Raw genomic sequence first — 15,448 nt, 5'->3', positions numbered from 1 at the left:
GTTAGTCTTTAAGGTGCCACCAGACTCCTTGTTGTTTTTGTAGATACAGACTAACATGGCTACCCCCTGATACTTGAACTCATTGAGATTCACCAGCCCCCTGATCTCAGAAATCTCCCATGTAACTCCCAACAGCCCACAATCCAGTTGGCTCTGGCTGCTAGGAAAGTCACCTAAGCCAAAAAGTAGCAGGTACCTGGGCTTGCACGTTCCAGGCTCTAATGGCTTTTGAGGTGTATTTGGGTTGTGCAGCCAGAGTAACATGCGTGTCCTCACGCCCGTAACGCAGGAGTGCTGGGCAGCTGGAGTGGGGCAAGCCCCCGACCCCGCTCCCTGGCTGGAGTGCCGGGCGGGCGGAGCCGGGCAGTTGAGCTCAAGGAGCAGATTAAAAGGTCTGACGAGCCGGATGTGGCCCACGGGCCATAGTTTGCCCCCCTCCCCCCACCCCGCTGCTCTGGGCGGTAGCTGGGCAGGGCATTGGTGCGGAGGGAAGGGGCTGCATGACAAAGCACAAGCGCTCATGTGTCATCCAGATCAATTGGCCACGAGACTGCTGGAGTCACCCAGATGAGCCCTGCCCCGTTGCTCCACCATCGCGCAAAGTGTGTGTGAGGCAAATGACAGCCCCCATTTGGCTTCCTGGGGGTAGAGACGTGGATCGGAGGCAGGTGTGTGTAACTGCACGGCATCCTCCATTGACTCAGACCTCGGGTTCTTAGCCCACATGTTCAGGGGTTGCCAGTCCACCGGCCTTCCCTCCCCTTGCTACATAGGAAGGTGCCTGGTGGGGTGATGAGGGTGCTGATCTAGAAAGGGTGGAGAATCACTCACATAGATCATACAGTTCCAATAGAAAACCCAGTAAACCTGTTGAACGTTTTGCACAGGAGTCGTTTCTAGAGGGTCAGAGCTGTCACAATCCCTCCGCCTTAGGGGATAGAAACATAACATTGAGACTTGCGGTGCCCTTTCCCAATAACAAAAGCAGGTCTTGTGGGCTTTTGTCTGTACCCTACACATAGTGTCAGTGCAGAATCACACAACAAAATGGTAGAGACTAGCAGATAAAGAATGTGAAGGATTCATAAATAAACAACTTTGAATGACATGGTTTCATAGGGGGTGGTAAAAGCATGTTTCAGCCACAACTTTTGCTCCAGTTAGGCACCTGGAAAAAGAGAGTTTCTCTGTCCTCTAATCCATCCAGTTTCTTTCCTCGGGAAATGGATTTGTGAGTTTTTTTTGTATATGTGGTATTAATTTGTATTGTAATTTTAAAAGGTGATGTTGGGGAGGAAGAGGAGGAGGAGGAAGATGAAGAAAACAACACTGATGTCAAAACATGTGTGGATGGACCGCCTTTAAAACGGACAAAAAGTCAGCACTCCTGACTATTGCTTTAAAAGCTATTTAATTTAAAAAAAAAGACTTTTCTGCTGTTGCAAATGTCAGTTTTATATTGCATTGTTGTACCCCTGACAGAAACTATTTTTGGAAACTAGACAACTACATTTGTATTCCTTTTGGTTAAGTTTTAGAAGGAAAATGCCTTTTTTCCCCTGGTATTTAACATTACTAATAAAAAAAAAAAAAACCTGACAAAAAGAGAGTAAGGTGTTATATAGTAGATTCTCTTACATGGAAAGAAATTAATTCTTAAATGTTTGGGAGGAAGAAATTATGAATTGCCAGTGTCAAGAGGAGTCTTTGTTTGCAGATGTCTCTTTACTAATCTGGCCACTAAAGTTTGTGGTTTTGAATCTTTTAAAAGTCAATATTATTTTGTACTGCTTCTGGGCTCCCTGTATTTTTCCTGCCACTCTTAAAATAGAGTAAGTTACAGTTTAAAAAAAAGAAAAAGCAAGTTACTCTGCTGAAATATTAAACTACAAGAAACAAACTAGCAATTTTATATGAGTGCTATTGATAGGGGACTGTATAAAATAACCAGTATTCCAGACCTGCTTAAATAAATTAGCAAGGAAGTAGTTATTTACAAAAAAAATATTGATCAGCTTTACAAGAAGCCTAAAAGATCTGTTTATGGTGTTGGGTCTCAGATACATTTGTGTTTAACATGTGGCTTTGGGTGCCACCATAATTCAAATAATAAATTAATACAAAATGTGCCATAATTTGAAAAGGACACTAAAATACAGTGTTAAACCAATAAATGCAAGAAATTGTCAGGAGAGTGGTGTCAGTTATGTAACACCAACAGTGTCTTATCTATCTTTAAAAAAAAAAAAAAAAAATAACCTACCTCACAGCAATGTTGTAAGGATGAATTGGGTTATAAAACACCCTGGAAGTGCTGAGTATTGTATAAAAATTTGTCTTTATGTAGATATGGGCATTAAGTATAGTAAGCATTGTCAGTTTTGCGGTTCACTCGGTTGACAGTGTGTCTGATCTGTTAATTAGTTTTGTGTGGTTTAGCCATTATATCAGATATGAATAAGACAAAGAAATAAACTGCTTTTATAGGACCCTCATTGTGAACCATTCATTACTTCACTGTAGCCAGCACCGAAAGTTTGCGTATTCATTAGTGAATCTTATCTGTCTAAGGGTATGTCTACACTACAGGATTAATCCGAATTTAGATAATTCGAATTTGGGAAACAGGTTGTATAAATTCGATTGTGCGCGGCCACACTAAGCACCTTAATTCGGTTTTTAACCACATTAATTCGGTGGTGTGCGGCCACACTACCCCATTAATTTAAACACAGTAATTCGGTGGTGTGCGGCCACACTAACCCTAATTCGAATTAACAAAATCGATTTAGGCTCTACTCCGTTCGTCGAGGTGGAGTACAGAAATCGATTTAAAGGGCCCTTTAATTCGAATTAACTGGCTCTGTAGTGTGGACGGGTGAAGGGTTAATTCGGATTAACGCTGCTAAATCCGAATTAATCCCGTAGTGTAGACCAGGCCTAAGGGTTTTGCCTTGCCACCCATCATTACAGTGTTTTAAGTGCCTTCCAGAAAAAAACAATTTGGGAGTACCAAAGTCCCTGGTGAACTTTATGTCTCTGTCTCACTTCCCTTTTTGGGTTATAGAGACACTGCATGAGTAGGGTTTTCTTCGTTTATTATTTTTGGTTGTTGCTGGTGTATTGTTCTGGTTATGATGGAAAAGCTTCAATCTGTTAGTATCTATACATACTGCCATGCAATAATTGCTAGTGATTACTGCTCTTGTTTGGCTTATTACACATATGAAGTGTGCATGCAGTCAGTGTGCTAAAACAACCTGTCATTGTTACCTCATCTTGATGTCTCACTCCCCCCCACCAGCTTGTTTTTCACTCACCTGCTAAATCTTGTGCAGTGAGCTCTGTGCAGGTGGAGCTCTGCCCATGAAGTTCCTTACTCAAGTAAAAAGGGGGGCTTTGCAGGCACAGTGGTCTGCCTGCACAGAGCAGCTTTGGGTTGAGCATTGGCCTGCTAAGCCTAGGGTTGTGAGTTCAATCCTTAAGGGGGCCATTTAGGGAACTGAGGTAAAAATCTGACTGGGGATTGGTCTTGCTTTGAGCAGGGAGTTGGACTAGATGACCTCTTGAGGTCCCTTCCAAACCCTGATATTCTATGATCTAGGCCTTTAGATTATAAATCCTTTTGGAACAGGGCCTAACACAATGGAGTCCTGACCTGGTTGATTGTATCACCATCTAATATACATAAAATACACAACTGCAATAATCAGGTTGTAACATTAATCTTACAGGAATTAAGTTTACAATTGCATCTGCAACTCTACCTTCATATGGTGTTATTAGACATCTGCTGTAGCCTGTTCAGTTTGAATTGCACTGAGCAATTAATGAGACACTTGCATTGCATGCACAAAAGAACAATGCATTTACTCTGTAAACCTGAAATTTTACTAGCACACAATTGTAAAACAATTCATCATCTTTTTGCATGTAAATTTGGCAGTCTCTTTCTGATTTAAAAAGGGAGGGTTTGGTAAGTGCTGCGAGAGTGACAGAACATAAAGATGTTCACATTCTACACAAGAGTTACATTGGATATCCTCCATGTAAATCCAAGTGTCCTGCTACACGGTATCTGACAAGGAGAATATGGTTGCAAGGTAGTGACTTTATTGAGTGAAGGCCTGGGACAAGAGATAACAAATGCAACAGTGAACTCTGGTCTCATGTTATGCTGCAGATGATTAGCACTAGGCAAGACATCAAAATATATGTATATTTAAACTGATTCTAAATAAAGTTTTAGAATAATAAGGCATTCAAGACAGTGACTATTCAAACAGTGGGGGCTACGTAGACTGTAATAGCTTACGTGCAGCTTTGGGTGTTCTAATGGAAGGTGGATGATGCTGGTCTAATGGGGGATGAATGTGACGTCTGGCAAGTTAGTTGACTCTGCTTCGCTCTTATTCTGCAATGTAATGTATGACCAGTGCCCTGTCTATTCTGTAGCTGTAGAATCGGGTACCAGTATCTCAGCTTTTATTTCATGATTGCAAGGATAACCTTGAGTTGTAAGTGACTGAACCAATAGCCTGTGAACTGCCCTGTTAATCTCACCTACATAAAATGCCACATTCTATGTTCACAGAATTGTGTGCAATAAATGCCACAATTCTGTGAACATAGAATGTGGCATTTTTCCAAGAGGCTGTGGAATTCGCCAGTTTACTATAGCCAGGTACCTGGAGACTTTTCCCTCCATGCCCAGCTACTGTGTGCCTGCAGCTGCATCCTGGCTTTCCCCACAAATGATGGGTGACTGGATTAGGATATGTTTCCTGTAGTATCTCATGTACCAGACAGTAAGGAATCTGCCACCAGAGTAAGAGTCTAGCTGCTAGTCAGTGTGTGGAGGTAGCGAGAGAGAGGCTGGTTAACTGTGCTGCCTGGAAAACAACACAGCAACCAATGATGAAAATGAACTGATAAAGCTGGATTCAAACTTCCCATCCCTCTGGTGCATAAAAACAAAGTTATGAATGAGGCTGCCTGGGTAATATAAGAGCTCAGGTCTGTGAAGACCGCCTATATGGAGAACATGAGGCAGGGAATGGCTCCAGTAGCAAGATACTACACTGCTAAAAATAGCTGTGTACATAGGGGTGGCACTGCTTGAATGTAGAGAGCTGTGGCTGGTACATGGTCACAGGATAGTGTGTCTTTACTTGCCTAAGAAGTTCTTTAGTGTCTAAACTGCTACTTTTACCTGTGCTAGAGGTGAGTGTAGTGTATGTACTCTATGTGCTGCTGTAAGGAGTGTGCAGTGGAGGTGAACTCGCTGTGTACAGGACAGCCTGTTGGATTACCTGGTTTCCGGGGATGTTGGTTTAAAAAAAAATGCTTTAAAGTATTTTTTACTCTTTGAAACTAAGTCCTCAGTCTCTAGGTGACAGCCACTGCTTGAGTTCAGCTCAGCCAAGGGAGCAGAAGACTGCCACATAAGCACAAGCAAAACTGGCCTTGCCCCAAACTCACTGCTCCTGATGTTCTCTCAGCTCAGTGTCTGCTGCTAGTGCCCTGCCTTTCTGCCAATTACCTCTCCTGCATCACCACTGCTCTGGGCCTCTTTTCTGGAACCACAGGACAATTCTGATGTGGTCTTTTCTGTAACTTGTGCAGGCTTCCTCAGTTTCTCTTTACCCAGCTGGGTCACTTTTCCTCAGCCCCTATGTAAACTGCATGGCTGAACAGCTGTCTTATCACTCTTTCTCCTAACTCCCTACCCCGCATCTGTCCACTATGGCTGCTCTCCCTGGTGTTTACTCCCTTAGGACTGCTGCTGCCAGAGCCTGCTGCCCTATTAGGCCTTGATTCCTATCTGGAGTGAATAATGGAAAAGGGAAGTGTTGGTCCATAATGAAAAATATTCCACTGTAATGTCATGAATCCACTCAAGAGGAAGTGCTGAGTAGACTATATTTGAGGAATAGTGCAGTCTAAAGACTGAAATTAAAAAGTGAGCATCAGCAAAATAGGTAACATTGAACCATAGAATGGAGACTAGATTTATTTAGGTAAGTGTTAAATGTATCTATTGTCCTCTAAGCGCTAGCCCACTTCTTGAAAGGCAAGTACAAGATCATATGGAGGATAAGAACTCATGCACAAACTTGATCTGTTGAGAATTTCAAACTTCTCAGTGAGAATTACAATCTATTTGTTCCCCCAGCCAACAAAAATCCAAACCAGAAAAATTTTAAAGGTTTTATTGTTTAAAAAAGTTATTCATTCACAATGCATTTAGTCCCAAAAGACACAAAAGTTCAAGAAATGCAGTCTTAAAAAATAGTAGCAATTATAAGATGCTCAAGTTGCTAGTTTACACAATAACTCAGTCACTTGCAAGAGTTGAGCTTGCATTCTAGGGCTTAAGTAGAACCATAGCTGATGCAAACTTTTTAAAATGAAACGTGTGATGTTCGTTAAAACAATTAATCTTTTCATGCATTAGTTTACACCATGCATGTGTGGTGAGGTCAGACTAGAGTTGGTAGTTAATATACATTCTTAAGGCTAAGCGAACACCAAACTCCACTTCTGTAAAGTTGTCAAACCAGAGATGATCAACAAGGATGTAATGTTGGACAAGAGACCCAAGAACCAGCTACAACAATACGTATGCCAGAAATAGCCATGGAAAAAGCCTCGCAGTGAAAGGCCTATCAAACAAGGTGTTTGTTTTTTTTAAAGGAGACTTTTTGAAACTTCAAGTATTACAGTAGAATCTCACTGTTACAAATATCTCTTGAATGGAGGTTGTAACGCTGAAAGGTTTGTAACTCTGAACAAAATATTATGGTTCTTTCTAAAGCTTACAACTGAAAATTGACTTAATATAGCTTTGAAACTTTACTATGCAGAAGAAAAATGCTTTCCCATTATTTTTTAGTAGTTTATGTTTAACACAGTACTTTACTTGCGTTTCCCCCTCCCATCTTTGCAGCTGCCTGATTATGTTCTTCTGGGTCCAAGTGAGGTTAACTGGTCAGTTTGTAACTCTGAGGTTTTACTGTACCCATTACCAAAGGTAAGATATTGGACTTCACAGATCTCTCATGTGCTCTTTTACAACAATTCCTATTTTCTAGTGCAAGTTGAAGAACTGTAGTCTTATTCCCATGATCTTATTGTATTCTTCATAGGAGCTGTTCTCTGATGAACAGTGTGACCAAAAAGAAGCTTTTGCACCATAATTATGAACTTGGAAGCTTAACAATAATTCATTTCTTTTCCACCTCTTAGAAAATGTTCAGTATTTAAAGCCCAATGATAAAATTCCCTAATACAAGCTAAGATTTAAAAAGTCTAAAGTTATGCAATTTCTAGAGGAAAGAAGCTGTGATTCTACATGAATGTGAGAATCTCACTAGCGAATATCTAAAAGCCTTTAGGATAGTTAAACTACTTTTTAAAGATGACTCTATAATTAAAGTAGCTGTTTAGACAATTTGATATTCATTTTGATTTCTTAAGGAAATCTCCCAGTGACACAGCTCCCTTGGTGCTAGAAATGGTGGTGACTAACTCCCTACATTTCTACCATCCTCTTCTCTAATCCTACGCCAAGCAGGTCTAGCCAGTAGAGTGGTAAAAATATTGGTGAGCAGTCTCTGCACTAGCCCTCTTAGTATCAAATCATTCATAAATAGCCCCAATTATGTTATAGCTCATGCATTTCTCTGCATAGCTATTTCCACAGCAGATGCTCTCTGAATCTCCTAGTATAAACAAAGTGATTCTGCCTTTTCATGAACATCAACTGCTGAAATCATTACTGTATGCTGTCCCCATCCAAAAAGGCTCAGGCTGTTACATAGAAGAGCTGACTAATCTGTGAAAGGCCACTTGATTGCTTGACATTGAATCAGACTGCTTTTTTTTGTTACTCCTTGAAACTTCCTCCCTCATAGGCCATTCTTCTGCAAAGGATCCTGCCTACAGAGGCACAGATCTAGTTTCTTCTTTGTAGCTGGCAACTTTGAAATTCATGTTCTAGATGTACTTTTAAAAAAAATTTACACCATTGCAACCAGACCTATCGGCACAGTGGCTCACATCCTATACAGTAAAGGAAGAGAGTTTAAGAGAAAAGGATTCAGACTTATTGAACCAGTTTGAATTTTCTGAGTTGAAGGCAGAGGTGGCATGAGCCATGTACCCTGCTTGACAGTGTTAGCTTATGTTGCCCAGAAGTGTAGACAAAGGGACATTCTAGGAAGCATTGGGAAATATAGCCCGACAAAGCTAGCTATTGGGACTGTTCCAGCCAACGCTTAGAAGAAGCTCCACTGATAAGCTAACTAGGAAACAATCAAAAGGAATTTTTCAAGGCAATATTAGAAACATCTTATTTCAATGAATGGAACTATTGTCTCAGTGGTATCTGCATGGTCCCTCTGTAATGATAGAAAGTAGGGAAGATACTCCAGTTTTAGAAACATGGAAAATAAGTTTATATAGATTTAAACTGATTAAAAAAAATTAAGGAAACTGTATCACAGTATTAAAGCTCTGCCTTCTGAAGGTTGATTCTTCCATTCCTGCTTAACACTTTTGCAAGACTCCTTTAGATATTACACTTTGCCATTAGAACTTTATTACATTTGCTTTCTTGTAAAGGGTAGATTGTATGTTTAGTTCTTAGCACCAATGCTGGCATTTAAAACCACAGAAACAGAATTGCTCCAAACGCAAATGAAAGATTAAGAATGGTTTAGCTGCTGTGTTTAAACACGGTAACACTGAAAGCAGAGCTAGAGGGAGAAGTGACTGTAGTCTCCCCAAGATCCAGTCAGTCTCAGAACAGGTGGATGTTCTGCTCCAGCCATTCAGTAGGATGTTAACATTTATTATAGTGGAATTCACATAACTGACACAAAAAGGGGTATAAACTAACTTGGCTTGGGCCTACTGCTTCTGCCTCTTGGAAGACTCAGCCCTGCACTGGTTTAACATTCGGAAGGTTATCGCCACAAGGGCTAGAATCGTTATTTAGCCTTTCCATATTTGCCGAGCCAAGCAATGGCGTTCTCAGGGGCCAAGTGGAACTCTGAGCCTGCTGCTGAATTTGGTTAGCGGGCACTCCTTGACAATGTGTAGCAACAATAGAAACTTAATGAGTTCCACTAAAACCAAAGGGACCAAGTAAACGCCTATATGCCATACTAAAACAGGATGGTTCAATTTGATGGGGAATCATCATCGAGCGGGTGTATTTCCGGTGGGGTTCTGCAGGCAGCGGTTCTTGCCCTATGGTATTTAACATCACTGACCTGGAAGAAAACACAATCATCACTGAAAGTTTGCAGCTGACACAAATTGGGGGAGTGGCAAATAATTAAGAGGACAGGTTACTGATTCAGAGCTGATGATGATTGCTTGACAAACTGGCCACAAGCCACGAATAAGTGTTTTAACATAGCTAAATCTATACATCTAGAAACAAAGAATGTAGGCCATACTTAGATGATAGGGAACTCTATCCTAGGAAGCAATGACTGGAGCACAATCTATTTATCTTACCGAAGAGAAGATTAAGAAGTGATTTGATTATAGTCTTAAGTACCTGCATGGGGAAAAAATATTTAATAATGGGCTTTTCAGTCTAGCAGAGAATGCTATAATATGAGCCAGTGGGTGGAAGCTGAAGCTAGACAAATTCAAAGTGGAAATAAGGTTTACATTTTTAATAGTAAGTAATTAACCATTGGAACAATTTACCAAGGCTCATGATGGATTCTCCATCACTATTTTTAAATCAAGATTGGATGTTTTTCTAAAAGATCTTCTTTAAGAATTATTTTTGGGACATTCTGTGGCCTGTTTTATACAGGAGGTCAGACTAGATGATCACAATAATCCCTTCTAGCCGTAGAATCTATGCTTCTAAATTAATAGCATGGTAACCCAATTGTCAGAATTACTTGCTATGCCAAAAAGGTCACTGAAAATGGAGAGTGAAATTAAGATATAGGACAACCACCAGTAATACTTCTACAAGTTTTTGGAAAATAAGAAGTCTGGTACTCATTGTATTAGTGGGATTATTTAGCTCACTTGTTTAGTATTTGGGAGAAAGACTGGATATCCTTGTAGCCTTTTGTTTGCATCTGACTGGTGTTCCAGCAAAGAGTTGATGGACACATCTTATTCTCCCATTTTTATAGTAGTTCCCCAATGCACAGTTGATTCACCAAAAGCTGTTCTAGTTCCACTCGCCCAGTGAAACACAACAGTAGTGAACTCAGTTACCATTAAGAGAAAAGTAGGGAGAAGAAAATAAAGAAAAATGAGTTTTGTAGAACCTCTAGTCCCCTGCCAGTTACCAGCCTCTCTTTGGCATCAGTGAAAAGATGTTAAAGGCATCACACCTCCCCAACTTCTGCCTAATAAAATATGGTATTGTGTGGCCTGTAACTCAGTGACTGAGAGAGAAAAGGACTATCCTCACTAAAAAGCTGTTCAGCCATACTTCATTCTCATCTTTTTAAAAGGATAATTCAGAATTGTAAGCGTGTAATAGTATTTAAAAAATGAGAAAGCAAAGTAATGTGTTAAATGCAGCTTTTATCAGCATGTTCTAATCTTTTACATTTACCACAAAAGTGTCCATTTTCATTGATTCAAAGGGAAAGCTTGCACGTAATCTTTTTTGCACAGTGGAGTATGATTGCAGAAGCATACTTCCCCAAGATACTTCTGAGGGAGGGTGGCAATTTTGCATCATAAGGCATCAAGTCTCTCACAGGGCTCTGCTATTCTGGCTAGTATGATGGGTCCATGCTTTAAAAAAAGCATTAAAAAAAATAGAAAGTAACTACTGTTCAGTATTTAGCCGTTTGAAAGGAAAGGCTCTTTCCAACCTCCAGTCAGAACTTCAGTCTGGTGATTAGGTCAGACATAGGTGTCATTTCTGAAGCAGCTATTGAACCCGGAGATTGAATTAAGTGTCAATCAACTGTAATCTACTGATCTGATTAGAGGCCTTCACAAATGTTTGGTGCCGATTGCAAACAACAGCCAGGCAGATCGGAATGATGCAATAGCCCACAGTTTGGGGGTCAGCTCTTGTACAGGAATAAAGGAACAAAAACATCTGTAAATATGGTATTAAAAATAGAATAGTCCAGAGCCAAAAAGGCAGGGACAGCAGTCGTGCTTTCAAGGAGTGTGTCCATGTGGTTCCTTCTTGTGGCTCCTCAGGGTGCTGTTGAATGTGCTCCAGTGCTAGTTTGTTGTAAGTCTCATTGATTTCAAAGACATAGTAAAAAGCTGCAGCACTTGCTAATAGATACAACCCCACACCAATCCATCCCATCCTCTGGCGGAAGTTCATCATTCTCCATGCTCTGCACCTTTAACAAAAACAAGACAAGCATTCAGCACAGATATAATCCAGTGTTTGGGTCATGAATTACTTAATATGACAGTATAACTACTAGAAACTACTGCACAAGTAGATCCCGTTTGGGATTTTGGTTCCCCCCCCCTTCTTTAAATAAACTAAAGGTGTCATGCATTACCACAACAGCATGCTAATAATAGTCAATTACATAACCCTTTTATGGTGATTCTGCTGGTAAAGTGAAAAGGATAGCCCAGTGTCTACTGGAGAGTGGGGCTTGGACAAAGGGCTAGCTGGCTGAGGCTCAATCTTGACAAGACAGAAATAGCATTAATTGTGACAAGGCTAAGAAAACTGGCTAGACTTGTACTAGCAATACTAACTAAATGGCCATTAGTGACAGTTAGGTTTGCAATTTAAGATCTTATTAAACTTTGGGGTTCTAGGTAGCAGCCATATCAGAGGACACGTTTTTCTATCTGCATTTGATAAGGCAAATGCAATCCCATTTTGGATGGAGACCTGCTATACTTATGTCTTCATCGCCTCAAGATTAGAGTATTGTAGTGTGCCCTACTTGGGGCTACATCTATAAGATGGTTGATGTATTCTGAACTCTCTTAATTTGCATTTTTTATATGAAGCACCTAGCCCTGGTTCTCCACACTATACTAATTTCCTTTGAGCTTTAAGCACTGGCCTTGACTTTTACAGTTCTAAAAGGTTGAGACTCCCTCTATCCTCAAACCATATTACTGCAGTCATGGCCATCTGAGGCGCTTGAGCTGGAATGCCTCCAATGTAAAGGAGGTGGAACTCTTTGTAACACAATCTTCGAGGGGTCCTCTACTTCAGAACATACTCTCTACCCACCAACCCTTGGTCTACCTGAACCTGACTTTAAGTCTTCCAAACCTGCTGGTTTTCCCTTTTTCTGTGACATTTGGAGAGGGGACAGAAAGAGGTTACATGGTAGCACAGTATTACAGAGATGTGAGGTGGGTCTGAATGAGTAATTGGTAGTGGTTTTAAGGTATTTAATATAATTGATTCTTTATTGAGAGTTAGAAATACTGCAGAGGCTCAGTGCCTAGTAAGAACATTTCTAATATGTATATTTTCAGACTAGAACTATAATACATAAGATACTGAAAACAGATTTTAACATGAATAGCTAACAAAGTTATAACAGCTGTCTAGCTCCCAGTGTCCATGCCAAACAGCTACCCCGAGGGGTTGTTTTGGTGACAGATATACAAGTTGTACCTCAGCCTTGAAGTAGAGGAACATTGGCAGGGCAGGAAAGTTGCCAAGTTGTACTTATTGTGACTAGAAGATTTATATAACCAAACAGAGGGTTTTTTTCCAGATATTCCTATCAAGTTGGTAACATGTATTTACATTATTTAAAAGTACAAGTCAAACAAGTGAGCAGAATGCCTCATTCTAATATATTAGATTTGTCTGTCAGATGCTTCTAAATCACCACATTATCCAAAACAGTTTAAAAGAAGTGTTAACTATTGGGTAAGTACTGCATTAAAAATGCCAGAGTATATATTTACCCAACAGCTTAGTGGCAGTCTAGTTTTTCCAGTAATTAGACATTTTATAGTTGTCTATTGGTAATTTCCTTTTAATAAGGAGCAAAGGAACTTGAATAAATAAATTCACAGATATAATTAAAACTACAATACAAAAACTAAGAAATTCAGAGTTAACAAAATTAACTCATTTTACTTTCTGCCCTCTCTCTTCACACAACAGGAGTTATAGACAGAACATCAGCCTTCGTTCTGAATTAGTTTAGAAAAGTCAGTAGAGATCATTGCTTGGAAACCCTAAAATTAATGATTTATTGGTTTACCTGCTTGGAATCGCCAGATTTTCTATGTACAGCTGTTACAGGTTTCCAGAATTAGTATTAAAAAAAACCCCACACATTTATTCCAGTTCCTCCACTCCCACACCAAATAAGATTCAGTCAGAAAGCACAAGTTACTGCTGACTAAAAAAAACATGTGATCTTAAACACCAGTCACTTCTAAATGACTATGAGACTTCAAACTACACTTTGGTCAGAAAGCACTCCACAGAGCTAAAATATGGTACCCTCCCACAGAGATCAAGCGGCTGCAGATGGTCACCTGCAACTTGCATGATGCCCCAGTTTCAGTCCTCCTGGGCACACAACTTCCCCGATAATTAAGCCATTATTTTTCCTTTACTATATTTATGTAAATATAAGGGAAGTATAAACTTGTGATTACTTTCAATATGTTGTTACATGGAACAAGCCCAGACTTAAAGAATTACATTCACACACACATTTCAGTTGAAATCTAGATTTAAATGAAATTTGTGATTGATGATTTTCATTTTATTGCAAATCCCTTCATGTGCAAGTTCTACACCTATGGCATTTGTTGCCATCTTTAGTTTAGAGACGTTTATCTATGTACAAAAACAAGTTTAAAAAAAACCCATGTTTTTTTTTTACCCATGAAAGCTTATGCCCAAATAAATCTGCAAAAAGAACAGGAGTACGTGTGGCACCTTAGAAGTGGGCTGTAGCCCATGAAAGCTTATGCTCAAATAAACTTGTTAGTCTCTAAGGTGCCACAAGTACTCCTGTTCTTTTTGCAGATACAGACTAACAGGGCTGCTACTCTGAAACCAAATAAATCTGTTAGTCTTTAAGGTGCCACCGGACTCCTCGTCGTTTTTGTGGATACAGACTAACATGGCTACCCCTCTGATACTATCTATGTACAGTTTTACATTGAAGAACTAATTTTAGATGCTGCTCATATTGGTGTTGGAAGATGCTCTAGGATTTTCAGTGAAAGATGCCAACAAAAGACAGTAGTACTTCCATTATATAGGTCTTTAGGAAACTTAGCTAAGGAAACCTTACTGTCAGCACTCCCCTCTTGCTGAGGAACTGAGAGATGAAGTGGCTTACCAAGGTCACATAACAGGCACGTGGCAGAGCTGGGCTTTCAGGAGTTCCTGAGTCAGACCACTAAATCATGCTGCCTCCACAAAACTGAGTCAGTTCTAATAAGCTGCATGTATTATAATAGCCAAAAGCGATACCTTTAAAAACTCTACAGGTGTAAGGAGCAAATGCAAGAGACTAAATGTAGCCTGTAGGCTCCTCGGGGCAATGATCCGCCATCTAGTCATTTGTGAGTGACATAGACCCAGCACGATGAAATTGAAGCGATGAAGAAAATAAGAATCTTCCCTACCCCACAGCGAGACCCCTAAAAGAGAGGCCACCCCCAGGCTACGTACCCGCGCCGGGCCGCTCCCGCTCCAATCCGCAGGAACACACCCGGGAACCCCTCACGAAACTGGTTCCCCTCCTAGACGTGGGTCCCCTCCTAGACGTGGGTCCTCGCCTTCCCGTTCCCCTAGTCGCCTACGCACCCGCTTCACTCCCCGCTAGACCCCTCCCCGGATACGTGCCTGGGGCAGCCCCATGAGCCTTCTTCCAGGCACCGTGTGCCTGCCTCGCCCACCCTGGCGGCTTTCCCAGGCCGACCCCCGGGCAGCCTCCCGCCCGGCAGCGACACTCCCTTCCCCGCCCCGTGAGAAGCGGCTTCTCCTACCTTCCTCAACCGGAAAGGCGGCGGGCGAGCGGCCCGATCCCATCAGCCCGCTCCCCCGCGCCGGGAGGGGGCCGGAGCCGCCGCCCAGCTCAATCGCTGCCTCCTGCGCCGGGCAGCTGCCATCTCCCTGTGGCCCCTGGCCGCCCGGCCGGAACACCTGCGCTTCCGGGAATGGAGGCTTTCCACTTCCGGTATACTCTGCCCTACTTCCGGGGCACAGGCAGCTCTGACTGAGCCTTGTCCCGCCGGCTGAGCACGTGACGAGGGAGGGGGTAGAGGAAAGAACTCTTACCCGCTGCCATCTTGGATTGGGCCTGGAGCCCCACCTGGGTTGCCAGAGCGCGCCCAAGATGGCTCTTGGGCTGGGCCTTGTGGCTCTAATGGGCTCCATATAGACCCAGGGCTGTAGCCCACCCTGTGATTGTTAGTGCCTCCCTGGGTCTCACCAGGGCTTCAGCTGGCCCCCGCGATCGCTCCCAAT

General features: G+C 41.6%; 2 protein-coding genes across 2 annotated transcripts in view; both read right to left on the bottom strand.

Annotated features, from left to right (window-relative positions):
- The window catches only part of UBR7 (ubiquitin protein ligase E3 component n-recognin 7 (putative)), a 19,432-nt gene extending 19,168 nt beyond the window's left edge, over positions 1–264 (bottom strand). Inside the window, exon 1 of the mRNA XM_029911456.1 lies at positions 64–264. Within this exon, the coding sequence (XP_029767316.1) occupies positions 64–264 (201 nt within the window). The remainder of the gene's footprint in view (positions 1–63) is intronic.
- A 10,288-nt stretch (positions 265–10,552) lies between these two features.
- TMEM251 (transmembrane protein 251) lies at positions 10,553–15,138 on the bottom strand. Its single transcript, XM_024197134.1, has 2 exons — positions 14,968–15,138; positions 10,553–11,360 (listed from the first exon to the last, which is right to left on the bottom strand). Exon 2 carries the CDS (start codon positions 11,342–11,344, stop codon positions 10,949–10,951), a length of 396 nt encoding a protein of 131 aa, XP_024052902.1. The 5' UTR covers positions 11,345–11,360; positions 14,968–15,138; the 3' UTR covers positions 10,553–10,948.
- Positions 15,139–15,448: the final 310 nt, after the last annotated feature.

Source organism: Terrapene carolina, unplaced genomic scaffold, assembly GCF_002925995.2.
Source record: "Terrapene carolina triunguis isolate 2854851 unplaced genomic scaffold, T_m_triunguis-2.0 Scaffold96, whole genome shotgun sequence".
Classification (NCBI taxonomy): Eukaryota; Metazoa; Chordata; order Testudines; family Emydidae; genus Terrapene; species Terrapene triunguis.
The sequence above is the reverse complement of the archived record's forward strand: the minus strand, read 5'-3'. Positions and strand labels throughout refer to the sequence as shown.

Bases quoted from the DNA above. Each gene is read 5' to 3' on its own strand.
- TMEM251 (XM_024197134.1), bottom strand. From the start codon at position 11,344: ATGATGAACTTCCGCCAGAGGATGGGATGGATTGGTGTGGGGTTGTAT.